The sequence below is a fragment of the Ursus americanus genome, chromosome 11 (genome assembly GCF_024610735.1).
Source record: "Ursus americanus isolate L20-20 chromosome 11, mUrsAme1.1.p, whole genome shotgun sequence".
NCBI lineage: Eukaryota > Metazoa > Chordata > Mammalia > Carnivora > Ursidae > Ursus > Ursus americanus.
Window position 1 is genome coordinate 41,710,597 of NC_142137.1, and position 27,888 is coordinate 41,738,484.

Below are 27,888 nucleotides of genomic sequence, written 5' to 3' on the forward strand. Positions count from 1 at the left end.
CACATAAATTTTGGAAAATAAAGGAAGAGGGCACTGGAATGCCAAAAATTATATGAATTTGAGGGCTTATCTGATTTTATTTGGACATTAAAAAAACTGACATGCAAAGGAATGTCTGGAAATAACTGCATTGCACATACCCACACTTACATACACATATACAGAGATATGCACACATGAGTGTACAAACACACATACTTATATACGCAATTTTTGAGCAAATTGGATTTGATAGGGTATAAGAAAGAACCAACTTCATTCGTTTATATCCCTTCAAGTTTCTGCAAACTGGAGGTTGTTCTAACTCTGCATAAAATCTTAAGGCAATCCCATAGCTTTTTTTTTTTTTTTAAGATTTTATTTATTTATTCGACAGAGATAGAGACAGCCAGAGAAAGAGGGAACACAAGCAGGGGGAGTGGGAGAGGAAGAAGCAGGCTCATAGCAGAAGAGCCTGATGTGGGGCTCGATCCCATAATGCAGGGATCACGCCCTGAGCCGAAGGCAGACGCTTAACCGCTGTGCCACCCAGGCGTCCCTCCCATAGCTTTTAAGGAACAAGTAGTTTATACAAATCCACATTTGTGGCTTGGCCTCTTAGATCCAGTCCAGTTTAGTATAATAACCAAAGCTCAAAGAGCTTCTCTAATTTAAAGCATCTTCCTGTAGTAGCTTAATCTCCCGAGAGGATTCCAAATCTACAAATAGAGGAGAAAATGTGGTTGACTTAATTATTAGCTCTTTCCATCTCCTTCCTCTACTCACTAATTTCTTTTTTACTTCTCCAGCGTAGGGTCTAAGGAGAAAAGAGAATAAGGAGAAAGGTCTTGGGTTGCTCCTATTCTGTAATTTGGGCATGGCAAATGTTAAAAACTGACCCCATCCGTTCCTGGGATACTTCAGCAGATTACTTAGAAACCATCCCAATTGGTAATCACACTGTTAAGATCTTTGCCCAAGGCTAGCCACTTACAACTATCACCCTCAGGTCCTGGACTTCAGGAAATACATCTATTGTTTAAGGTCCCTCCCCTCTCTCCAGTTCCCATCTTGTCTTCAGAGAACCCACTTGCTCTGCCATTGATGCAAGCACAGTTTACTCTCAGTACCACTTACCCCGGAAGGGAGAAATCTTCAGTTATAGCCTCTTACCTTTAGACTTTGTAGATAAGGGTCAAATGTCAGTTATTTTCCTCAAATTCCCACAGCCCAGTGACAAGACCCTCAAAGGGATCACTTGAAGATCACATAACTTGAGAAAGAAAAACTCAACTTTCTTTATCCATAATGCTGGGGATAAAATCTCCACAGGGTATGATTAACTCTCTGCAAAACAAATCTTTCCTCAACTTGCCAGCTTCTTAACTTTTCTTTTTCTTGACTTGCAGTGAGGAAAAATGCCCTACCACCTATAGAACATTTGCTCCTGGCTTCTAAGATGCAAGACTGGCTAATGCTATTGGTACCGACTGTACGACCTTCATCTTTCAAGTCCTGCATAGACAGTCTAGCAACTCACTTTAAAATGTGGAGGTTCATGGGCTCACCTTCAGTTCTGAGGTTTGGGGCCTCTGGAATAATTTCAGGGCAAAGAGTCAAATGTAACAATCTGTTAGACTACACACATGTATACATATGCATGTATGTCCATATATCACTTTATCACAGATACAAATACAGAATCATACATGTATGTGTGTCTGAGTCTATGTTAGTGAATAATGGAAATATAATATGTATAGAAAATATATTCATGTGATAAGATTACTGGTGATTTTTTTCTTCTGTTGTTTTTCTCTATTTCCTAAAATAACATGCCTTACTCTTAAAACCATTTAAAAAGAATATATACAAACACATAATAATGGATCCTATTTTTAAAATGTAATCTTGATTTGAAAATATAAGATCACTGAAAAAGAATGAATAACCCAGAAACAGATTTATATATAAAGAAATATTTTATATGCTAAAGAAAACATCCAAAAATTGGGAATAATTACTTAACAAATGGCATTGAGATATTTTTGAATTACCTTCATAATAAAAGTCAGATGGGAGCTCCACAGTGTATAATACATATTATAATATATACACACACATGCACACATATATGCACATATACAAACACATACTTATGTATGTATGCATATATGTATATATATTAAGTATATACATGAAATCAAATGCTAAAAAATTTAGAACTAGGGGTGCCTGGATGGTTCAGTTGGTTACACATCTGACTCTTGATTTCAGCTCAGGTCATGCTCTCACAATCGTGAGATCAAACCCCACATCTGGTTCCATGCTCCGTGCAGAGTCTGCTTAAGATTCTGTCTGCCTCCCTCTGCCCCTCCCCCCATTCACAGGCACTAAATAAATAAATAAATAAAATCTTTAAAAAATATTAGACCTAAATAGAATTGAGAGACATGTACTGGATCAATGTAAAATCAATAAAAGTAAGTATAAAAGCAATAAAATAAGTACAAATGAAAAGGTTAACAGGTTTGGCTTCATAAAAATTTCATACTTCCACCTAGAAGTATTAAGAACCAGTAGTCTGAAAAATACCCCAAAATGTGAAAGGTTTGAGGACTCTTTTTAATATATGGACACAAAGGAGTTTACTTAGAAAAAAATACTTTCTTCCCTCTTCCCTTCTTTCCTTCCTCCCTCTCAGAAATATTTATTGAGTGCCTGTTCTGAACAAGGAGCTTTAATAAAACACCAAGGAAGCAAGTACACATAAATAAATATATAGAAATTTATTTATTTATTTATTTATTTATTTATTTATATTTACATATATATCCCTAGGCCTAAAGAAGCACAGTATCTAATGAATATGACAGATAAGTAAGAGTGCTGTTCTAACACTTTATGGTAAATGCTATATAACAGTTTGTAAGGCCTGATATGGAAACCCAAATTAAGAGTACCAAACATAGACTTGTGAATTAGTGGATGGAAGGTGGAGTGCCAAGGAAATTTCCTTAGAACAGGTAACAACAGAAGGTAACTTAGATGAAGGATAAAGGATAGTGTAGAATTCTAGCTCTAACACTTACTGATAGGTCTCTTTCCACGGGATATTATTCTCTGTGCCTCAGTCTCCTTGTCTATAAATTGGGAATGATAATAACATTTATATGGACACTGAAAGGATTTAATGAGAATTATTTAGTCATTTAGAATTTAGTAAGTCCCCAATAAATGGTTGTTAAAAACAAATAAAAATTACAAAATTCCATTTGGAAAGATTGGGAACTTAGGAGAGAATACAGTCTTTGCAAACTGCAAATTCACTATGGTGAAGTAAAAATGTGAGGTACGGTATGGAGAGAAGTAAGGCTTGAGAAACAAATAAGGGACAGATGATAAAAAATTTAAAGAAAAGTCACAAAGAATTTTTAGCAAGAGAATCACACAGTAAGATTTTTCTTTTATAATGTTAACTACATCAGTGATGTGGATAATAAATTTGAATATAATATGACCAAACATAAAAAGACTAGTTAGGAGATGGTCTCAATAATCCAGAAGAGAAATGATGAAGACCTGAAGAAGGGGGGTATATATTTTAAAATGTTAAAGAAGTAGAATCCGTAAGATTTAATGACTGATACATGGGAAGAGGAAAAAATAGGAAGGACTATTCCTAGATGTCTGCTTTAGGCTACTCAGTAGATACTGGCAGCCTTCATAAAGATAAGAAACACAGACGGAAGACTAATATGAATAATTTTTTTAAGATGGTATAGCTGTCTTTTAATTGTTCACTACTATCTGGTTTCCCTCTACTTTGAGGGATAAGGGAAAATTACACTCACCCCAAAATAGACATACACTGTAATTTTCTGTAATTAAAAGACTTTTGTCCCTTATATTTTGGATTTCCTCATAGAAGTACATTTTTTTCCTCATGAGCTACACACTCTCCAGCTTCATCTCATCCTCTCACAGAACTTCATTTACCATTTATATTTGCTGACACTTGAATCACCAGATTCAGCCTGGAATTCTTTCCTCAACTATAGACCATCGTTAACTTCATACTAGACATCTCAGCTCAGAATCTCACAGACATTTTAAACTGAGCATACTTTAAACTAAACTCTTATCTTCCCCTGCAAAACCACCCTTCTATCTATCTGTGTTTTGAGCTCCTTATTTAATGAGTTTCACCACCATCCAGGACGATGCGTATGTCAGAAATCTGGATATTTTCCTTATTTTGTGCCTTTCTTATTCCCTACACTTTGTCAACCACATGTCGTACAAACACCATCTCCTAAAAACCTCTTGAATATTTGTCTTCCAGTCACAGAGGCAGTCATTTCTCTCTCTCTGATATTGGTACTTTGGCTCTCTAACTGTTCTCTCTGCTTCTATTTGAATTGTTTATCTGCTCGATAGTTAGATTTTCCAAAATGGACATTTTAATAGAATTTATTTAAGTATAATAGATTTTTTCACCATTCAGAGTGTACAGTTCAATGAATTTAATAAATTTAAAGGGTTGGGCAACCATTTCCTCACCCAGAAAATTCCTTCACACCTGTTTGTAGTTCATCTCTGCTGCTACCCACCACTCTAGGCTACCACTTATCTGTTTCTGTCTCTACAAACTTGACTTTTCTAGATGTTTTTTTTTTTTTAAAGATTTTATTTATCTATTCAACAGAGATAGAGACAGCCAGCGAGAGAGGGAACACAAGCAGGGAGAGTGGGAGAGGAAGAAGCAGGCTCCTAGCGGAGGAGCCTGATGTGGGGCTCGATCCCATAACGCCGGGATCACGCCCTGAGCCGAAGGCAGACGCTTAACTGCTGTGCCACCCAGGCGCCCTGACTTTTCTAGATGTTTTGTATCTAAAATAGAAATTTTATTATTATCTCCCTACTGGGAACTCTAAAATACCATCCATTTTTTCTCTATCCTCTATAGAAAGTACAAATTCCTTAAAAAATAGACCAGTTTAAGGAAGGACTATTTTTTTTTAATATGGAATACAACTGATTTTGTTGGTCTTCATTCTCTTCTGTGCTAGAATAATAAAATGCAGCATTTCTTTTAGTAGGGGGAGGTGAAAATGGGAACTAGCTTGTTTCAGGTGCTAAGCTGTGGGCTTAATGGGGCACTAGGGTCTGTTGTCAAAAAAGGAGTGGAAGTACAGGGGGAAAAAACCCAAAAAACAAAAAAAAAGTACCTCTTGGCAAATAAAAGAAAGGAAAATAAAAAGAAAGGAAGAAATGACTAAAAAAGATGAAAGGATGATGGGTGGAGTCCCCAAGAACATAGTCAGCAATCTTTAGGAAATTAGCCAAGGACAGACTGGTCCATAGTCATGCAATCACCTGATGGCTGAGCCAGGCAAAGGTAACGTGAAGACTGAGCCCTGAACACTGGGAGAGCACAATGTTGCAGAGAACCTAGGAAGCTGATATTGAGGAAGTGGCATTCCTCATCAGGAACAGAATGATTAAGAAGTGAACCAAACTACTTATGAACCTGAGCTAAGAAACTTGGTAATGACACACTTTTCCAGATCTGGCCCTACTTGCTGTTCCACCCTCATAATATTGCTGAATACTACAGCCATTATAAACCTCTCCAGGATCCTGATAGAGTTATGTCTACACACTATCACCAACACCTGACGCTCCTTCTGGCTGGATCACAGTAAACACCGCTGTACATCTAACTAATTCTACTTGTCTAAACTCACTTACTTCATCTGAATATCCTTTTCTGAGCTCAATCCTAATTTTTGATAGATCATAATAAATTGTCCCCCAAATCCGTTCACTCTCCAACTAATAGCATTCTTCTCTCCAGTTTTCATACTGAAATTATCTTCCTGTGTCTAATCCATTAGACAGAAAGTCTCCTGAATTTAGATATTGTGCTTCATTCTCTTAATGTGTCTCCAGTGCTTATCACAGCAAATGGCACACAATTAAGGCTTTACATCTATGGAGCTAAAATAAGTGTAAACAACTATAATAATAATCATTATCTTAACATTTTAAAATAATTATAGGTATAAATAATTTAAGAGCATTTTACATAAAATACACAATTAGAGTAATATCTAAAGAAATGCAAACAACAGATTTTAAATCTTTCTCCTCAATATTTATTGCAATTATGTAGTTCTAGTTTTCCTCTATGTAGCAGTAATATACTCCGAATTTTTCTCGGCTTATTAAGGATGTGTCGATTATTCTGAGCTCTTTAACATATTGATCCTTATTAGTCCTCTTTTCTTTAATAGGGTCCTATCTGCCTTGATGAAGAAAAGGCTTGACAGTCTCTCTCGACCTTGTGCTATCACCTACTTCGTGTGGAATTCCAAAATTACTGGTCCTAGTCCTTGTTTGAGGTCCAGCTCCTTAAGTTTATTTCAGTGAAACTTGAATCGTTACTAAAAAGTTTTCTACTGATTCCAGGAATGAACTTAGGCCTTCCCTAAAATTCTAACATCTCTTACACAGTTTTTTGCCATCACTGGAGCAGTTAAAAAAAAAAAAAATCCTAAGCATGATAAACCTACATTTACAAATGAATAACATCAGAAGGAAGTGTCTATCTTCACCTGATCACTTCTCTCACCTCTGATAACTCCAACAGACCAGACACAATGTCATAGGCTACCATCTCTCAAAGACTGAACTTTCTTTAGAAGATGACATCTAAGCACATTAAAGTAGATTTTAAAGGAAAAATATGAGCCCATTTCCAGTTGCTTTTCTTAATGAATCCATACATGTGACTAATTCTGAGAGCTGTTTTATAGGTATAAAATAAAGAATTTGTGAGTAGGGATGTGGACTTAAAAAGTGGGCCTGGAGAGAGATGATACTAAGTAAGGATTAAGTTCTAAAGCACTCAGATACTTACAGTTAAGGGAGACCACAAGAGGGAAAGACAGTCAAAAATCCAGGAGGAAATTCAACCACTACAGTACAAGAAAACCAGAAGGGCATGATGTTCCAGAAAACAAAGAATGGATTTCAAAAAGGAGGGAGTGTTCAACTATGCCACTTACTGCTTCATATTCAAATAATACGAGGACTTTGGATACTAACCCTTTATTTGATATATCATTTGCAAAATCTTCTCCCGTCCAGGAGGTTGCCTTTTAATTTTGTTGATTGTTTCCTTCACTGTGCAGAACCTTTTTATTTTAATGTGGTCCCAATAGTTTATTTTTGCTTCTATTTCCCTTGCCTCAGGAGACATTCTAGAAAAACGTTGCTATAGCCGATGTCGGAGGCATTACTGTCTGGCTCTCTTCTAGGATTTTTATGGTTTCGGGTCTCACTTTTAGGTCTTTAATCCATATTAAGTTTATTTTTGTATATGCTGTAAGAAAGTGGTCAAGTTTCATTCTTCTGCACGTGGCTGACCAGTTTCCCCAACACCATTTGTTGAAGAGACTGTCTTTTTCTTATTGTCTATTCATTTCTCTTTTGTTGAAGATTAGTTGACCATATAATTGTGGGTTTATTTCCAGGATTTCTATTATTAATCTATGTGTCTGCTTTTGTGCCAGTACCAAAATGTTTTGATTACTATAGCTTCATAATGTAAGTCTAGAATTGTGATACCTCCAGTTTTGCTTGTCTTTTTCAAGATCGCTCTGGTTATTTGGGGTCATTTGTGGTTCCATACAAATTTTAGAACTGTTTGTTATAGTTCTGTGAAAAATGCTGTTGGTATTTTTACAGGGATTGCATTAAATGTGTAGATTGCTTTGAGTAGTATAGACATTTTAACAATATTTGTTCTTCCCACCCATGAACATAGAATGTCTTCCCATTTCTTTGTGTTGTCTTCAATTACTTTCCTAAGTGTTTTAAAGTTTTCAGAGTACAGGTCTTTCACTTCTTTGGTTAGGTTTATTCCTAGGTATCTAATTGCTTTTTTTTTTTTTTTTTTTTTTACAAATGTGAATGAGACTGTTTCCTTGATTTCTGCTGCTTCATTATTAGTGTTTAGAAATGTAACAGATTTCTGCATATTGATTTTGCATCCTGCAACTTTACTGAATTTGTTTATCAGTTCTAGTAATTTTTTGGTGGAGTCTTTCAGGGTTTCTATACACAGTATCATGTCATCTGCAAATAATGAAAGTTTTACTTCTTCTTTACCAATTCAGGTGCCTTTTATTTCTTTTTGTCTGATTGCTGTGGCTAGGACTTCCAGTAGTTTGTTGAATAAAAGGAGTGAGAGTGGACATCCTTGTTTGTTCCTGTCCTTAGGGGAACAGCACTAAGGTTTTTCCCATTGAGTATGATGTTAGCTATGGATTTTTCATATAATTTTTCATATCAATTTCAATTTCAATCATTTTTCATGGCCCTTATTATGTTGAGGTATGTTCCCTCTAAAAGAACTTACACAACTCAACACCCCCCAAAATAAACCGATTAAAAATGGCAGAAGACATGAACATTTTTCCAAAGAAGACATACAGATGGCCAACAGACATATGAAAAGATGCTCAACATCACTTATCAGGGAAATGCAAATCAAAACTACAAGGAGACATCTCACACCTGTCAGAATGGCTACAATAAAAAACACAAGAAACAACAACGTGCTGGTGAGGATGTGGAGGAAAAGGAACCCTCGTGCACTGTTGGTAGAAATGCAAACTGGTGCAGCCACTGTGGAAAACAGTGTGGATGTTCCCCCAAAAATTAAAAATGGAACTACCCTGTGATCCAATAACCACACTACTCGGTGTTTACCCAGAAAATACAAAAATACTAAATCAAAAGGACACATGCATCCCAATGTTTACTGCAGCACTATTGACAATAGCCAAACTATGAAAGCAGCCCAAGTATCCGTTGATAGATAAATGGATAAAGAAGGTGTGGCATATATATATATATATATATATGATATATATATATATATATCACTCAGCCATAAAAAAGAATGAAATCTTGTCATTCGCAATGGCATGGATGGAGCTAGAGCGTATTATGCTAAGCGAAATAAACCAGTCAGAGAAAGACAAATACCATATGATTTCACTCATTCGTGGAATTTAAGAAACAAATCAAATGAGTAAAAGAAAAAAGAGAGAGAGAAACCAAGAAACAGACTCCAAACCATAAGAAACACACTGATGTTACCAGAGGGGAAGTAGGTGGGGGAATGGATGAAACAGGTGATAGGGATTCAGGAATGCACTCAACGTGATGAGCCCTGGGTGATGTCTGGAAGTTGAATCACCATATTGTACACCTGAAACTAATATTGCACTGTATGTTAACTATACTGAAATTAAAAAAAAATAATATGAGGACTAAGGATTGATAACAAAATTTGCCAACAAGGATAGATTACATAACCTTCAGCCTCATTCATCTTATCTGCAAAATAGGGATAATAACAGCACCCATTTCATGAAGCTGTGTGAAAGATTAAATAAGATAATAATACATGTAAGCACCTAGCATAATGCCAGGAACAAAGAAAGAGTTCATGGGCAAGTAGTTTTTTAATTACGGAACACTGAGCAGCTTGAATCATAGACCTTATGGTATTTTATTGAACACAGGATGCCTGTCAACCCTGTGAGAGCAAATTTGGCTCGAGAAGAGTCTAGTGCAAATGGAAAAATACAGAAATGATTACACCTCAGGGGAGAAGCTAGAACCAGAGACAATGAAGAGGAAAATATCTGGGTAGGGCAATTCCCATCCTTGGATTACATAATTCATATGACCTTGTGTTTTATCCTATTTCACAACTAGTAAGCATGTACTTGTTAAACATTAGTTAAGGTTTGGAAAGGATTTGGAAACAACAAATTTCCATTAAGGACAAATGGCATATAAAGTTTAGTGATCTAAATAAGCTTAACATCACAAGTTAAAACTACGTTCTTATCTCTTACACTAGGAGAATGGATATTTCTTGCTTTTATATATTATTTTACTCCACAATTTTACAATCAGCCCTTTACAATTCTTTGCATAAATATTATTATACAGTTCTTGTGGTCTGTGATATATATATATAAATATATATATATATTTACTCCATTCGGCTAATTTTGTAGTAAATGGCCTTATGATCTTACAGGATTTCCTCTAATGTTTTTTCTCCTCACCAGATTTTAAATTAGCTATGTGACTGGTTCATGGTAAATATCTTAAACAATGGCATATCTTACAAAATAGCTAAAAGCAACTTGTTCTTTTAGAAGTATATATTGATAATTAAGTACTAGGTAGAGGTTTTCCAAGACATCATGATCATATTGAAGTTAGATTCTGGATGAAGTATGACAAAAAAAATTTTAGTGCTGTAATAGGCTGGCTGAGTCTGTCCTTAAATAATGCATTAGTATGAATCATTTCTTTCTCTTTGAATTTTTAGAGTTTTTATGGACCCTCTACTCTCTTAAATTCTATGTTCATTTTTACTTACTACTCTCCTCTAGTATTGAGGTAAATCTTTTTCTTCTTGAGTTTTCTACTTTTCAAATTTTAAAAAAATACTGATTTTAGGAGGCCTAACCTTATGCATTCTTTCATAGCGCTCTTGTGCTCATTTTCTATCTTAACATTTACCCAGGAAATTTGGTTTGGGAAGCAAAACATAAATGTTTTCATTTATATAGGTCTGGAAACACCACCAAAAGATTAAAAGTAATGGTTCACTTATAAGAAACTGTGAGTTGTAGCAAAACATATTTGCTCAAATATATAGCTTATGTCTTATCAATTTATTTCTAGGTAAGGTTTTTATTCTAAAATAAATTCAGAACTGATATAGTAATGGAAAACTCAGATAAATCAGTTTTTGAAACTGCAAAGCCAGCTGGAAAACTGGAAAACTCCTCTAGATTTCTCCACCTACTCTTTAGATTTTTTGAAAATTTAAAAACAACACTAAAGGTAGTGAGCTCAAAGAACAGTATTTAAATATCTAGTGGGCCCACACTCAACTCAATGAATCAATGAATCCCTATAGGGACTATAGGAAGTTGGCAATTCAAATTCCCTTACTTTATACATATTGTGCACTGAGTATTTCAAATTATTGATTCTTCAGTGATAGCTGCTCATTTCTAAACAGGGATTTCCATGTTACAAATGTTTTAAAAAAAATGAAAACTATCCTAATCTTCGTAAAAACCAGAAATCTAATGTGAAATGATTTACTATAAATTTCATTCAATCATTCTGTCAATCCATTGGGATAACAAACAAATTTTTAAATGACTTCTTTTTGCAGCTAAAAAATAATAACCATTAACACTGAAAATGTGATAATCACATATTTGGTGGTATATTTTAGTTCTTGACTCCACAGATGGGAAAGGGAGGGAAGGAGCAGTATTCACTAATGTTTTTCATCAGTCTTTCCTCACTCCCCTGCTGAGAACGTTGTCAGTTGAAAACTCAAAGAGGGCCAAAATTTTGGTTAATTCAAGTATTTCGGAGTAGGAGTACACTTCAGCCTCTGAGGAAGAAAACAGTGTTCTTTGGACATAAACTCTCTAGAAAAAATGAATATTTTATTATTAGTTGAATAACATTCATTTTTTTGGTTGACATTTCCTGAAAATCAAGCCATGTCTCCTTAATGCCTGATTTTAACCCATTTTCTTTTTTCATTTAAAAGTCATTTAAGCAATTCTTTGGCTATCCCGCTAGAAGTATTAATATAGTACATGTTATTCCAGAGGAAACCTTTAAAAGTTCTGTTTACTCTCTCACTTCCAGAAGCACAAAAAGAGTTTACAACTACTCTACGTTTCCCATTGGGTACAGAGTTCTGCCTGCAGGGTTTCAACTGGAACTTGAGTTTGGCTGATTTTCAACTCAGCACTTCCTTTATTCGTCCTTTCCCTTCTCCTCCCACCTTTTTTACTTGCTCTTACTATAGTTGGCTGTTTACAGGCTCATGCCTTTAAATTAGGCTACAGATCTTGGGCAACTCAAAACCCTTAACCTTGAGGACAGTTCAAACACCTGCTGAAAATATGCTAAATTTGTCAACTTTTTAAAGGAAGATCATAAGTTCCCTCTTTCTTATTTCTCAGATTTAAAATCCCAATTTTTTAAGTGTGCCCATGTTCTACCATCTTTGCCTTTGGTCTCTGAAGACTGCTAAAACATAACTTTCCCCTATTTACAGGGAAACAGACTTACAGCTTCTACGTTAGACTGAGAATGCATCGCGAGTAGATAGGTATCAATCTTCAGAGGTGCAGAGTTGGTTACAAATCTTAATGTCTTAACACTACATCAGGTTAACAAAAACAAAGCAGAGGATATAATACTATTCTCTAACGATCTAGATTTACCCTAGGAGCATGATTTCTTTAACACTTTTCAGCTGCTGTCACACCGGATTAGAAGTGAGCCTTAGCACCCAGCAGTAGCTGGTAAAGAGTTCTCTCTGCACCTCCCAGAAACTACTGCTTCCCTCTGCCTTTTTCAGCTCTCATCTAATTCTGGTACCGGGTTTGTTTTCTGCTCAAATCACACTACCTTGCCATTACTGCCTCCCTTGCTCTTTGCCTTAATGTCTCCTGTGGGTGTTCTTGTCCGACAGAAATCTAGAAATTCCGGCAGCAAAGTGGACACTTGGGCATTAAATGGCCAAACAGAGTTAGTGAAATGCAAGATTTCTGGTCCCAGGTGCAGTCTCCGAAGGAGTGGAATATCTCATCTTTCAACCAAAGGTTTGTTTTTCTATCTGGTTATAGGCCCTTTCATCGGAATACAGAAGTTACATTTCTCCTATGTGGCACTCAGAAGTCATAGCCATATATATTCATGACAGGCAAAAACCCCAGTGAGTACATGTTCTTTCAAACTATCTGAAACTACTTCTGACATAGGAACTAACCCTCAGGAAAGGAGAGTCTGCCCCACAACATTCCCATTTAGTAAACAATGTTAAGCCCAGCCATTTATTAATAATTTTATAATACTGTTCTCATCTGATTAAGAAACAGAATGCAAAGATCTTAAAGATACTACGTCTACATTGTCATAAGCCCAAAAAGAATGTTGAGGGGTCACTGTACATTCTCATCCCTTTGTTCAGATCCCAACCTTAATTCCCCCTAACAGCTATCACGTTTTCAAAACAACAATAAAGTCCTTCCATGTAAAACTTCCAAGGCCTCGAGATGTGCTGTCATCTCTGGTGATATCTACCCCCCCACATCCCTCACCTGCCCCTGTTCATATCCATATTATAATTCTCAAAGTGCTACTATCATCGATCCTTCCTTATTCTAGGCATTGCTCAAGCTAGAGAGCAGCTGCAATTCTACCCTGGAAAACAGTTCTATTTATCCTAGTTCCTACAACCTGTCCTCATATATTCTCAATTTCTAAACTTCTTAGATGAACCTGTAGCGTTCATCACTGGTGATGCATACCTGTACTCTCAGGTAGCACATGCATCCGTCCTGTTGTTTCACAGAGCAAGAAATGATCTAGGAAAAGTAATGACCCATTGGGAAGGCATAAGTAAACTTACATAATGAGGAATCTGATACTCTACATATAGAATAAGGTATTTTAAGGAGTTAAGTGGGTTTGAATATTTAAACTCTGAACAGCCCTTACAAACTGTTCTCTGAATTTAAAGCAATATTCCATATGCAAGTCAAAATCTTAGAGGCTTGTTTTCAATGGCTGCTTCCTGCCTGTGGAGTATAAAAAGTGTTCTAACCAATCACTTCTAAAAGCATACATAGATAGAAGAGCTTTAATGTAGGTATCAGAAGAAACATAAAAGAAATATATGAAAGGATGACACTGTGATGGTAAGAAATAGTTGGTTGCAAGACTTGTCAAGTAGATTATGCAGAAACTGACAGAGCTTCTGTTTGTATTCCAAAAATGATCCACTAAGCAGATTTCTATCTTCATGGTAAGAAAAAGTGTTGAAAATGAGGTCAGTAGGTCTGAGAACAGGGAAATTATAGCATTCTCTGCCATTTTAAAGTGATTTCAGAGAAAATATAGTTCTTTATCTACCACACTAGCATTAATGAAACTAATTATAAACAAAGAATTATAGACCCTTCTCAATTTGACTGATAAACTTTCAACCGAGTGCAAGTGTCCTGATAACATCACTGACCTAGGGTTTCCTAGCTTCTGCTTTTGTCTTTTAGGGGACAAGAAATCTATTCCCACATATTAACCAAAATTGTCCTCCTTTTGACTCTCAGACAATGTTGTAACAGAAAATAAGAATGCACACTTAGCCATGCTCAGCATGGAATCTGCTTGAAATTCTCTCTCCCCCTCTGCCCCTCCCACTTGTGCGCTCTCTAGCTCTCTTTCTCTGAAATACATAAGTCTTAAAAACATGAAAGAGGAAGAAGTGACACTCAGAAATAGACTAAAGAATCCATGTGGGGTCTGACCAGTGAACAAGCAGTTAGGAATTATTAAGTTGATCTGGAATCCTATACATATGAATTTAGTCAAAGATTGCATTAGTTTTATTTTAGTAACTGTAAGATCCTAGAAAATATATATATTGGTCTCTATCCTTCGTTCTTGACATGGAGTTCCTAAATCCCTTGGAATTTCCCGGGTGGTAGCAATATTTTTTTGTTCTAATGAGGTGACTCTAGTTGGGCTTCTGGATGGGAGCTGGTCATCAGAAAAACCACCCCATAATTTGAAGGTTGGAATTTTCAGCACTCCCCAACTGTCCACTCCAGAATTCTCCAAAGAGGGGAGAGGGACTGGAAATGAAGTTAATAATTGATCATCCCTACGTGAGGAAGCCTCCATAAGAATCCCAAAAGTATGAGATCTGGACAGCTTCCAGGTTAGCAAACATATCCATACGGGTGGAGTATCCCAAATGTACAGGATAGAAGCTCCTGTGTTCAGGACCTTACCAGACCTTGCCCTGCATATCTCTTCCTCTGACTATTCATTCTTTAATAAACTATCATATCCTTTAATAAACTAGTAAACCCAATCTCTGAGTTCTCTGAGCCATGCTAGGGAATTCACTGAACCTGAGGAGGGGCTTGTGGGAACCTCCAATTTGTAGCCTTCTCAGACAGAAGTTGTAGGTAACCTGAGGACCTACCACTTGCAATTAGCATCTGAAGTCAGGGGGGGGGCAGTCTTGAGGGACTGAGCCCTTAACATATGGAATCTGATGTTATCTCTAGGTAAGTAGTGTCAGAATTGAGTTAAGTTGTAGGACACCCACTTGGTGTCAACAAACTGCTTGGTGTCAGAAACCTTACATACCTGGTATCAGAAGTATTGTGAGTGTGGCAGTTGTGTGAGTAAAGGAGAAACTCAAGAGGGGGTCTGGGAGTTTTTCCAAGTCAGTAACCTAGCGTAACTTGTTTTGTGAGTTTCTCTCCTAATAAAACACTTGGATCATTTTCATATGACATTCTATGAAATGGCATTTTTAAAACTTTTAACCTATTTTTTCAATGCTTTCTTAGTAATTTAGGATTTTCAAATCCTTCCTTTCTGATTGTAATGGACATCTCCAGATCTTCACATACTTCACACTTATCTCTACCATTTGAGACAACTCTTGAGACAATTCCCTTCCCCACCAATCTTGGCTATAGTTGGGGACGCCAATGAATTGATTGAACCAGGTAATGGGCATGTGCTCCAAAGTCCCCTTCTTTTTAAACTGAAAACAAACAAAGAGATGATATTCTTATCAAGTGGTGAGACTAAATGATGCTGGAACCATCATCGTAGTGTTCCTTGTATGAATAAAACTAGTCTGTGAAAATAACTCTGTGATGAAAAGCAAGACCCACTTTGGCCACACTCAAAATCATGCTTCCAACTGTCCCTGGAGTTTAGCTGTACCCTTAGGTTCTCCATGGGTACATGAGCTAATAAATTCATTAAAAAGAAAAAGAAAAAGAAAGCTACTTTGCCAAAAAAACAAGTTCTAACTTAAATATAGATTTTTCTATGTAAAGTTTTTACTTATTCCTCCTGCTCAACTTCTGTCTTATATTAGGTTTCTACTGCTGCTCTAACATAAACATGGTGCCTTAAACAAAACAAATGTATTATCTTACAGTTCTGTAAGTCAGAAATCCTACACAAGCCCCATTGGCTAAAATGAAGGTGTTGACAGAACTATGTTCCTTTCTGGAGGCTTTAGGGGAGAATGTTTTCATAACTTTTCTAGCATCTAGAGACCATCTGCATCCCTTGACTCAACCCTCCCTTCCTTCATCTTCAAAGGCAGCAACACTGTCTCTCTGTGACCATTCCATTGAGTCGCACCTCTCTCTGACCCTGACCTCAACTGGGAAATGTTCTTTTAAGGATCTGTGATTGAGTGAAACCTATCTGGTTAATCCAGAATAATCTCCTCATCTCTAAATCCTTAATTTTAAGCACATGTACAGAGTACGTTTTGCCACCTAATGTAACATATTCACGGGTTCTGGAAGTTTAGGCATGAACACCTTGGGACGGCATAAAGGGGGATTATTCCACTAAAAATGAGACCAGCATTCCATCTCTCCCATCATTCCATTCAGCAATAAAAATATATTAAACAGGAGAAGCCAGGCACTTTCCATATTAATAGCAGCTTGTTAATCAACATTATTTGGGAACTATTGTTTAATTTAAAATGACTCCTTCAAGATCATTTTTCTGGAAAGGAAATTTCTGCTGCTTTTATCTTTTTTCTGAAGATGAGCTTGAAGATTCTTACCAGATTTATCCAGCATACACTCAGAATGCAATCTTTGAAATGCAGAATTAAAAGTATTTTCATACCCACATACTTGAAGCCGGAGGCTGCTATCATTCCTGAGTACAGAGAGTAAACACAGCATCTCTCTTTGTTTTACTAATTGCTTTGTTTCCCCAAGCTGCTAGCACAACATCTGCCAGGCCAGAATGCACTCCTTCCACACACCACAGAACCACTGCCGGCCAGATAAACGACCTACACTCCGTGGTGTAAGGGCAGGTGCTTTCCAGGCATTCAGCTGGCAGTTTTCATGAGGAAAAGACTTCAAGTAGAAATGAAGCTGAACCCCATCCCCTCCCCAAATCTTTCCAATGGTTATGGTGTTGTTGATTCTGGTATGATCTCACACTGTCTGCAATTTTATTGATTTTGTTTTTCAATAGAACTGTTAAAGATTACAATCCTCAGATAGGCAGAATGTGGGCAGCTGCTCGTATGCTCACACACAGTTCTGCCAAGATATTTTTACATCTTTCTGCACATAAAACAAAATGAAGACATGTGTTATAGATGCATGCTACTGGTAACCCCCCCGAAGAAGGGAGTTTATTGTATGCTCATTTCCTGGATGAAGTATTAAAACAACTCTACCTAGAAAAAGAACAGCACTTTAAAATAAAAGAGATTTGCTTCTGAGGCACCTTATAAAACATTCCTAATTACCAAAACCCATTGAGATGGCAACTTGGGTCATCAAATCCAAATGTCATCCCTGCTATCTCTAATTCAATACAAACTTCCTGTCACATCTACTGGTTAAGCATCAAAATACAAAATGCTGCAACAGCTTATGCTCTGTTGATGTTCATTCATCTACTGTGCATCAGAAAGGCTCACTTCAAATATGGCATGAAAGAAAGAAAAGTAAGCAAAAAACAAACTCAGAGGAGACTTGAAATAAATTGCCTCAAGAAAAATCCTAAAAAGGAAAAACTACAAAATCATAGCCTTACCTTGGGAGACTTAGGCTGACCCACAGCCCTGTTTTCTGCTAAGGTGAGCGGGGTTAACTTTGTTTCCTCCACTGAGGGATGTTTGGGAGGGCGAGGTGGGGGATGGGAGAAAGAGCCTTCATATCTTCGCATCATGTAATATTGTTCTTCGGTGATCTCTTCAACCAGAGTCCTGACTAGAACGGATCCTGCATCCCTAGAAAAACTATTAACTAACTGAACAGTCATATTTGAGCGGCTGACAGGAATTTCCCAGCACTCCCTGGGGTTGGCAAAGTCACTTATGAGTAGATAAGAGTCTGTGATAGCTTCCTCCAACCGCAGTCCTGGTGTAGCAGCCAAAATGTCTTCTTCAATGGAAAGATCTCTCACAGATACCTTCACATTGAAGGGCAAGCGGAACTGCGCACAGAGCTCAGAAATCTGGTACTGTTTCTTATCATGAATCACCTCTACGAAACCTCCTTCCATGTACAAAGGGAGCAGTGTTGCCTCATAGGATTTTTTGAGGATTTTTTCACAGGCCAGAACATTCACCACTTTTTTGATTCCCTCACAAAGGACTTCAGTCGTCTGTGAGTGATGCACTAGAAACTGGTCCCCAACAGATACGGATGACAGCTCGTCATGAGGGGGATGAAAGGCTTTGGTGGCCACCACGTGGAGAGGCTCCTTTTCACTCTTTGCTATCTCAAGGTCATAGGCAGTTGGGAACTCCCGAGGTCGCCGCTTGAATTTGCCTTTATAGCTAGTGGGGATCAAGAAGTGCCTCTTAGGAAAATTGCTCCGAATTTCTGAAGCTAAGATCCTCGATGCCTGGTACTTTTTGTGGATCACAATGGTTTTCCCAGGCTGTAAAATACTTCTGGGCAGCTCATTTCCTTGAGGTGCCTCTATGACTTCAGCCACTATGGGGAACTCTTTACTGGTCATTTCAAAGAGATCTCGTGTAGATAATAGCTGAAGAAACCAGTTGGCATCATAACTGTCAGTAATGTCTTTGACTTCAACATCTAAACTGGGGAGGATGCGGACTATATCCTTTCGGACTGAAAGAAAAATAAAAAGACTATGACATTTTGTCCATCACAATGTTGCTCTGATACAGTATTAGAATCTCTCCTGGCACCATAGATAAATTCCACTTAAAAAAATCAGATGTTCATGATATAACATTTCTTATGTGTGACTTTCTTTTTTTCACATTTTAAAATGAAGTAGATCGTATGTAAAATCGACACCCAAAAGCTCATTACTCAGCTTAAAAAAGAGATATTAACTTGTCCCTTGGAGCCCTGTGAAGCTTATCAAAATTTCAACCTCCTCACTACAACCCAAGAATAACTGTTCTGATTCTAGAGTTAATCATTCTCCTGTTTTTTAAATAGCTTTATCACACATAACATAGATAAACATAATACGTGCATGTTTATAAATGTATATCTGTGTGTATATATCTTTTTCAGAAGGTTTATAATATCATTTGAACTCATGCTCTTGAGGTCCAAACATAACATATGAAATTATCTTAGAAGAAAGTTTCAGTACTCCAAATAAGACCCTTCTCTGCATAAGGCCCAAGACGTATATTCTTTACACAAAATTCTATCCTCTTGCAGAACAACACCACAAGATCATGGCATATAAAGTACTTAAGATTAATATATGGAAGTGAACAAGATGCAATCCTTTTCTAATGTGAAAGTTATTCTTTCTCTGCTGAAGAAAAGGAGTGTTATTCTTTCTCTCCTAGGAAAGGAGTGTCACAGGATGGGTCAGAGTCAGAGGAGCCATTCAGCAGCCTTAGTTATGCTGGTGGGGTGCTTACCAATGTATTATTTGCCTAATGTGGCACTGGGGACTAATAAATCTCAAATTCTTTCTAAGCACCCACTATCCTAGACATCTTTGCTTGACATTACACAGACACTTAAAATAGTTCTAAAATTATTCATCAGCTGTCCATACACTATCCCACATAGATTGTTATAATGGTCTTGAATTAGAAATAAAGTTACTACTAACAGGGTTGTATAATGGTTTATATTTTCTTGACAATTTCCTACCATGTAATGTTTTATAGCATTTTCATGATCCACTGTTGTTTCCCAATATCTCCAGCCACCTTCTGTCAATACACTTTCTTCCTTGCATGCTTTTGAAAACAAATAATTTGGAAGATTTTGAAAACAGAATTTCCTCTTAAGAAGCATTACCTATGTTATTACTTTTTATATTATTAACTTTATGCAGCATCTGGAAACTATAACTTTATAATTTGTGTCATATTACTTGAACATGCTGTGTAACAGAGTTCCTGGAGACATAACATGAAAAAGCATTATTTTATATTCTTGAATAGAGAACAGGAAAAAAAAATCAATGGTTGTCTATAGGATGAAGATCGGTAAAAATTCATTTAAAAAAAATAAAAAGAAGGCTAAAAGAATACTTCTTTCCTTCATCGATTCATTGTATAAAGTTTAGCATACCCAAGCTTTTTTTAAAAAAAGATTTTATTTATTTATTTGACAGAGAGAGAGAGCGCAAGCAGGGGGAGCAGTAGGCAGAGGGAGAGGGAGAAGCAGGCTCCCTGCTGAGCAAGGAGCCCGATGCAGGGCTGGATCCCAGAACCTGGGATCATAACCTGTGCTGAAGACAGACCCTTAACCGAATGAGCCACCCAGGTGCCCCACATACCCAAACTTTTAAATTGTTGCTGCAGGCTTACCTGCATCCCAAGGTAATTTTAAAAACTCTAAAATCTCAGCAAGTTGAATAGAAATGAATGAGGTTTAAGAATTGTAGAATTAGCATGAGGTAAGCATCATAGGCTCATGCCATTCCTCAAGTTGAGGGAACAGTTAAACATTGGTAGAACATTAAGGACTTCCTGGGGGCTCTAAATTGATCCATCAGAACATACGGACCCTAATGTAAACTAGATCCCAATCTGTATCTGGTATTGTGGGTACAAGAGTCTTTGATTATTTTGTTGACCAATATATCCCAATGTCTCGAATGGTTTCTGGTACATAGTAGGTACTCAATGAACGAAGTGAACAAATGAATAACTATTGCCAGAACAATGTCCTTGATTGAGCATTAAAGGATGTGATCTGTTAAATAGAGTTCCACATAAAATTTCATTGGGAAAAATAAATATCTACTGCTAATACTCCTGCTATACATCATAGAAGGTATTGTATATATCATTTAAAACATGCCCCTGTAGGTTGTAGTTTATCTTACTCAATGGCTTATTCGGTGCAATAAATATTTTTACTTTTACTGTTTATTTCTGTAAAAGAACAATCTAGACATTTTAAGGTATAAAAATAATCACAATGAACGTGCCTTAGTAGAAGATTCAATAAGGAAAATAGTACATGCAGTGAAAATCAACAACTCTTCTTTGGTCCATCAGAGAATTGAGGTTACAGGGCAAACCATCACCCCCAAAATGAGAGAAATAGGTGAACAGAGACTTACAGCTTATTGGGAGCAGAAACCACAACTAGTAAGAACACTTTAAGAGTAATTGACTACTTGCTGGAGACAAAGCCTAGACAAGCTTGAGAGATAAAACTTCGGTGTCCAGGTTTAGGGGGCTCCATCCATACTTTCTTGTTTATTTTCAAGAGCCCCACCAGGTTCTCAGGGTGAAGATCAGAGAAAAATCCCCTCATGCTTCTGGCAGCGTAATGGAAAAAATCATAGCATTCAGTTTTCCTTAAAAAAGGTCTGCCCTCAAGGAAAACTATTTTACCACAGCCTAACCAACTTGGGTTTTACCAGAGTTTAACTGACGTAGGGGAAGGGAAATACCCAACAATAACCTCCTCTATCTTTCCACATGCGGGAAGGGAAATACCCAACTCCAGCCCCCACTTGCCATATTCTATCTCACCTAAGGAGGCATGGAAAGACAGCTGAGAAGCACTTGTGAAGGTCACAGGGCACAGGGCCACTAAAAGATGCAGACCTAAACACAGGATTATAGAATACATCTCCTCCCCTACACCTTACTAATCATATCGACAAGACTTCTGTATAATAATGGGGGATTACAACTGAAGCATTTATACTTCTGTTTAAGAAGAGGTCTCTAGGGAAAGACAACAAGGGAGACAAAAAACAAGGACACTGAATAAAATTTTAGCCTCTGACATTTATAGATACAGAAAACAGTAAACATGGACTAACTCACACCTAGATAAATAGAAAACCTCACATTGAAGGCTTATTTGCCTCAGTTTCTTTTATCTGATACATCATGTCTAGCTTTCAACAAAAAATTACAAAGTATATTAAAAGGCAAACAAACAGTGTAGTCCAAAGAGACAAAGCCAAACTCAGATATGCAGAGATTTTAGAATTTTCAGACTGGGAATTTATAATATGATTAATATGCTAAGAGCTCTAATGGAAGAAAATCACAGAAAAGATGGGTAATGTAAGCAGAGAGATGGAAACTTTTGCAAAGAATTAAAAGGAAATGCTAGGTATTAAAAACATAATAACAGATATGAAGAACGACTTTGATGGGTTCGTCACTAGACTGGACATGGCTAAGGAAGGAATCAGTGAGCTTGAAGACATACCAAGATATATCAGCAGAAACTTTCCTAACTGAAAAGAAAAAGAAAAAGAATGAAAAAAAAATGGAACAGAATATCTAAGCACTGTGGGGTAACTATAAAAGGTGTAGCACGCACATCACAGGGACGCCAAAAGGAAAACGAGAAAGGAACAGAAACAATATTTGAAGCAATAATGGTGGAGAATTTTCCAAAATTGAGGAAGCTTACAGAAGAGCAAGCATGATAAATACCAAAAAACCTACCTATGTAGGCATATCATATTCAAACTGCAGAAAATCAAAGAAAAAGAAAAAACCTGAAGAAGCCAGAAGAAAAAAATATCTTACCTCTAGAGGAAGACGGATAAAAATTGGATTGTCCTTCTCTTCAGAAACCATTCAAGCAAGAGGAGAGTAAGTGGCATACATAAAGTGTTTAAAGAAAAGAAACCCACCAACCCAGTATTCTGTCTCCAGCAAAATTATCCTTCAAAAGTCAAGGGTGGCAGAATATGCCACCCCAAAATAAATCATTTTGGCATCAAGATTATTTTGACCTAAAGGCACTTGAAAAACAGCAGGTGCAAGAAGGGTATTCTAATCTCTCCTTTTCTTCCTGAAAACAGGAGACAAAACTCCCATGTGAAAGATGCCTTCTCTATACCAGGAGAAAAAAAACATCCTTCTACAGGGAGTTACAGCCAAGTGAATTCTGTCCAAACAGACCTTGTTAAAATAATTCTGACCTTTCTTTAACCTCCCCACATAGTTAGTTTAGTTATTTCTCCTCAGTTGCCTCTTTTGTTCAAACCAATATAAAAGCATGTAGGTTTTGCCATTTTGGGAGTCTTCATTCCCTTCTGAGGGCACCCCTTTCACATAAAACCTGTAAATCTGTCTGCTTTTCTCTAATCTAAGTCAGTTTGATTCTCAGGCCCAGTCAAAAAGCCCTAAGAGATGATTGTCTCTACATATTTTCTTTTTAACAAGTTTTGTCAATTCTAACCCTGCAGTTTCTCTCAATTGCTAGTTTCTCCTACATTATTATCTAATAATAATAATTATAATATTTGTTAGAAATTTTCACTCTCTAAGTTTGATTTCTTTGTCATTTACTTTGCAAGATTACACTTACATTTTTCTCAAAAGTATTTTCACATCCAATTGCTCAGTGAATTGTTTTGTTTATATTTTTGTATCACATTATACTCTTTATAATGATTATTAGATGCACTAATAATTTGTAAACTTGCCTAATTCTAGGCTTTCAAATTAAAATTTTCTTTATAGTTCATCCATTTGGTCTCAATTCTCTTTATGAATATTCTGTGAATTATCTTTTTTTCCCCATTTATTCAACTTCATTTCAACTTAAAAGAAACTATACAATGAATTTTCATTTTCTTAGATAGTATTCCCTGGTTCTACTGTTGTTTGTATTTATAAATAGAGAAAGTGCCTTTTGGGTTGCTCTCTAATATTTGTAGCAGAAAAAAAACCCCATCATGACCTTCACTGAGAAATCAATTCATTTAAAATCAATATACTTACATTTAATATTAGTTTATTTGTAATACTTTTCCTTTTATATTTTTATTTATATTATAATTTTAATTGATAAGAGCTACGAGAAGTGACTAGCCATTTTCTTATACTGGATGATACATGTCAATACGTGTCCTCCATTGATGTTTGTGATGGTTATTTTTATGTTTCAACTTGACTGGGCTACAGTACCCAGTTACTTAATCACACACTGTTCTAGATGTTTCTGCGGAGGTATTTTGCAGATGTGGTTAACATCTCAATCAGTTACTTTGGGTAAAGGATGTTATCCTCCATAATGTAGGTGAGCCTCATCTAATCATTTGAATCATTTTAAAAGCAAAAACTGGAGTTTCCCAGAGAAGAAAAAATGCTGCCTCAAACTACAGCATCAACTTCTGCCTCAGTTTACAACCTGCCAATCTGTCCTATGGATGTTGAACTTATTAGCCCCCATAATTACATGAGCCAAGTCCTTAAAATTAATTGATTAACTAATTAATGTATAATTTTGTTTATATTATACAATATAATTATATATAATGTTATAAATATCTTCTGTTTCTCTGGAGAACCCTGACAGGTAAAGTATTTACAGTTGGTAGTATAAGAATAAATAAATACATATGTAAACTGTACCTTATACTGCTCGCTGTTTGATATTTCTGTTAGCAATAAGATTACTTGCCTAAAGGAAGAAAATGAAATGGAAGCAGACTATAGTGTTCATTGGTTCTAAATATCATGTTAAGTCTCAATATTTTCATAGGCACATTAGGAAAAGCACTAATAAAAATTGAACCTGTTACACAAATATAAATGATATCAACTTTGGTGCCCTGAAGTGAATATTCATTCTCCCTAGCTATTAAATTCATAAATATGTTATCATAATAAATCAAATCTGGATATGGTGAGTGAGAAAACTTTCTTGTTACCTATAGGAACTTTGTACTATGTAGAATATACATACAGAAACAAATATTTTAGTTGTTTCATTCATTAATTCATGTATTCGATTTATTCAATATTGGACACTTTATCTCATGCATTGAGAAGATAAAAATAAATACATAAGAAACTGACTCTGGTATGTTTAAGAATTACTGAAAATTATGTTTTATTAAAAATATTGTTTATAAATTATACTTATCTTTTAGCAATATTAGCAAACAGTACTTTCAAGATAATGCTAGGTCCAGGAAAAGCTCTGGGCTGGGACTAGCTTAAGTAAGTAGTGAGGTTTATAGGTGAAATATGTGGTCTTCCAACCCTTTATTCTCTCAAATTTACTATGAGGGCAAGGAGAAGAAAGAGAAAGAAAAAAGAGAATAAGATTCTGTGAATCTAAAAGACATCTACAATCCTTACACGGAATGAAGGTAGAACTCAGATGGAAGAATGGTCAAAAATTTGGCAGAATAGAAAAAGGAAAGCCTCTGTGCCTAAGAAGCCATAGTACAATGAAAAGTCAGCCTTTTTTGCCCCATGAGATCTCAAAAAGGGCCCTAAATTGGAGGCATAAGGCCCCTCTGACCTGTGGATGAGAATATAGGGGGTTATCTGAATGTCTGAAGAGTGGTTAACCCCAGATCTCTAACTCTATTCTGGGGAAGATAAGCAGTCACCCCTACTACCTCTCTCTTTGCAGCAAGAGTAGATACAGAGTCACAGAATCTGGAAACTAGGCATACGTGAGCAGGGGAAAAACGGGACTGAAAGCAAAGGAGTAAGTCTAAACCTGTGGGGAAATGGTGAAACCCTCCGCAACTTCCCCATTCAGCTACAATAGTTTCAGAAGCCCCACAACTGATCTGAAAGAAACTGAGCAAGCCCCAGAGGAAAGACTCACAGAGCCTGAATTTAGGGAATGCTCTGATGACAAAGCTGGCAAAATGAAACCTAAAATTCAGAAACAAAGAGCTTGGATGTAAATAGTGCCTCACTTGTAAATTTTAAAAAAAAAAGTGTCTTACATATAAATATAAACAAATGGCAAATAATCACCAGGCATTTGAAGAAAACAGTTAATGAGAGTGACAGATCAAATCCCCCCCCCCTTTTTTTCAGAAAGAGAGAAAGAGAGAATCTTAAGTGGGCTCTATGCTGAGCATGGACCCTGACTCAAGGCTCTGATGACCCTGAGATCATGACCTGAGCTGAAATCAAGAGAGGGACACTTAACCCACTGAGCCACCCAGGCACCCCAAACCTTTTTTTAAAAAAGCCCAAAAGAGGCCGATAAAATGCAAGGAACACAGAAATCTTTAAGAAATTGTAAAATATTCTCAGAAAGATAAGATATTGCATTCTTAAAACAAGAACACAGTAACATTTAAAAAATGATGTAAGAAATAACTCTTGGAAATTAAAAATATGATAGCTGAAATTAAAAATTCATTAAAACAGTTGGAAATGTAGTTAAGGAATTTTCCCTGAAGGTAAACCAAAGACAAGAAAGATGTAAAATAGGGAAGAAAATAGTCCTAGATCAGTATGGGAGCTTCAACAAAAGATTAGAAGTTACAGAAAGAAAAAAGGGGAAAAAAATAGTTGAAAGGAAATTATCAAAGAAATTATCTCAGAAATGAAATATCTGAGTTTCCAGACTAAAAACTGCCATCACGGTGAAAGAACAGGACCACCCAGATGGTTTTAAATGGAAGTCCCAGAACAACACTATTACAGATTAATGTTTTCATCCCCCAGTATTCACATGTTGAAACCCTACTCCCCAGGGTGATGGTATTAAGAGATGGGACCTTTAGGAGGTGATCAGAATTTGATGAGGTCACCAGGGTGGAGCCTTCATGAAGGAGATTAGTGTTCTTCTAATCCTGTATAAAGTCAATGCTTTGAAAAATAGCACTATCTTCATATTATTTGGAAATTTAAATGTAAATACAAGAAAGCAGGGACAAAATATTTAAAGCAGTTACCTTGAAGTAGCAGAATGTGGGGAAAATTTGGGAATGGTCAAGGGCATAAAGCGTGCTGATCACTTTGTTATAAATCCTTTTACCACTATTTCACCTTTTTGACATTGATAAATATTGGGATTATTTTTAAAAATAAAATGAAAGAAAGAAGAAATCTTGGAATACTAAAAGATCAATGTTTGGGTTTTTGTGTTTTGTTTTGTTTTGTTTTTTTTGCTATTGATTTATCACCTATTATTCAATATTCAGATACTGCTTTCCCTGGGGGCGCCTGGGTGGCTCAGTCCTTAAGCGTCTGCCTTCAGCTCAGGGCATGATCCCAGAGTTCTGGGATCGAGCCCCACATCAGGCTCTTCTGCTGGGAGCCTGCTTCTTCCTCTCCCACTCCCCCTGCTTGTGTTCCCTCTCTCGCTGGCTGCCTCTCTGTCAAATAAATAAAATGAAATCTTTAAAAAAAAAAAAAAGATACTGCTTTCCTGATACCACCTTTCTGCTTGTGATTTCAACCCTCAACTTATAAATGAGTTGATATTTCACATGTCTAAGCAAAAACTGTACCCCTAAATTTTGGAAGGCATTGAGGTTTTTACCTAAAATGAAATGCAGCTTTTCAACTCTTGAAATTTTCATTAGGGGAGAAGTAATTATCAATCTGTACATCAAAACATAACACAAATAAAAAGTTTTAACAAGCAAGATTTCTGATTTTTAGTAGCAACTTTAAATAGCTGACTCAATTTTTCATTTGTAAATATTAAGTATTCCATTTGGCACACTAACATGAATTTTTACCTTTCAATGAAAGGCACAAACAGATCTTACTATGACTTATATGAGACTAGTAGTTAGAGGTCTTGGATGGTTAGTTGTATCTATTTTCCAAAGAGATAGAATGTTTTACAAATCATGAACTGTATAGTGAGAGTCAGAGGGGCTTCAGGCCTGTAATGGGGATTATGAACAAGTTTCCAGGAACTAATATTTCACTTAAAGACATCCTACTACTTCTTTATGATGCCTAAATTTTCACATCAATAACATATTAAAAACGTAACACCAGGAGTAGTTTATGTTATATTCCTTCTTTTC

At 36.4% G+C, this 27,888-nt stretch overlaps 1 protein-coding gene across 3 annotated transcripts in view; it reads right to left on the minus strand.

The window, feature by feature from the left end:
• THEMIS (thymocyte selection associated) overlaps positions 1-27,888 on the minus strand; it is a 179,674-nt gene that overhangs the window by 67,952 nt on the left and 83,834 nt on the right. For all 3 annotated transcript variants that reach the window (XM_087865475.1, XM_087865474.1, XM_087865476.1), the window contains exon 4: positions 17,734-18,782. In XM_087865475.1, the coding sequence (XP_087721601.1) occupies positions 17,734-18,782 (1,049 nt within the window). The remainder of the gene's footprint in view (positions 1-17,733; positions 18,783-27,888) is intronic.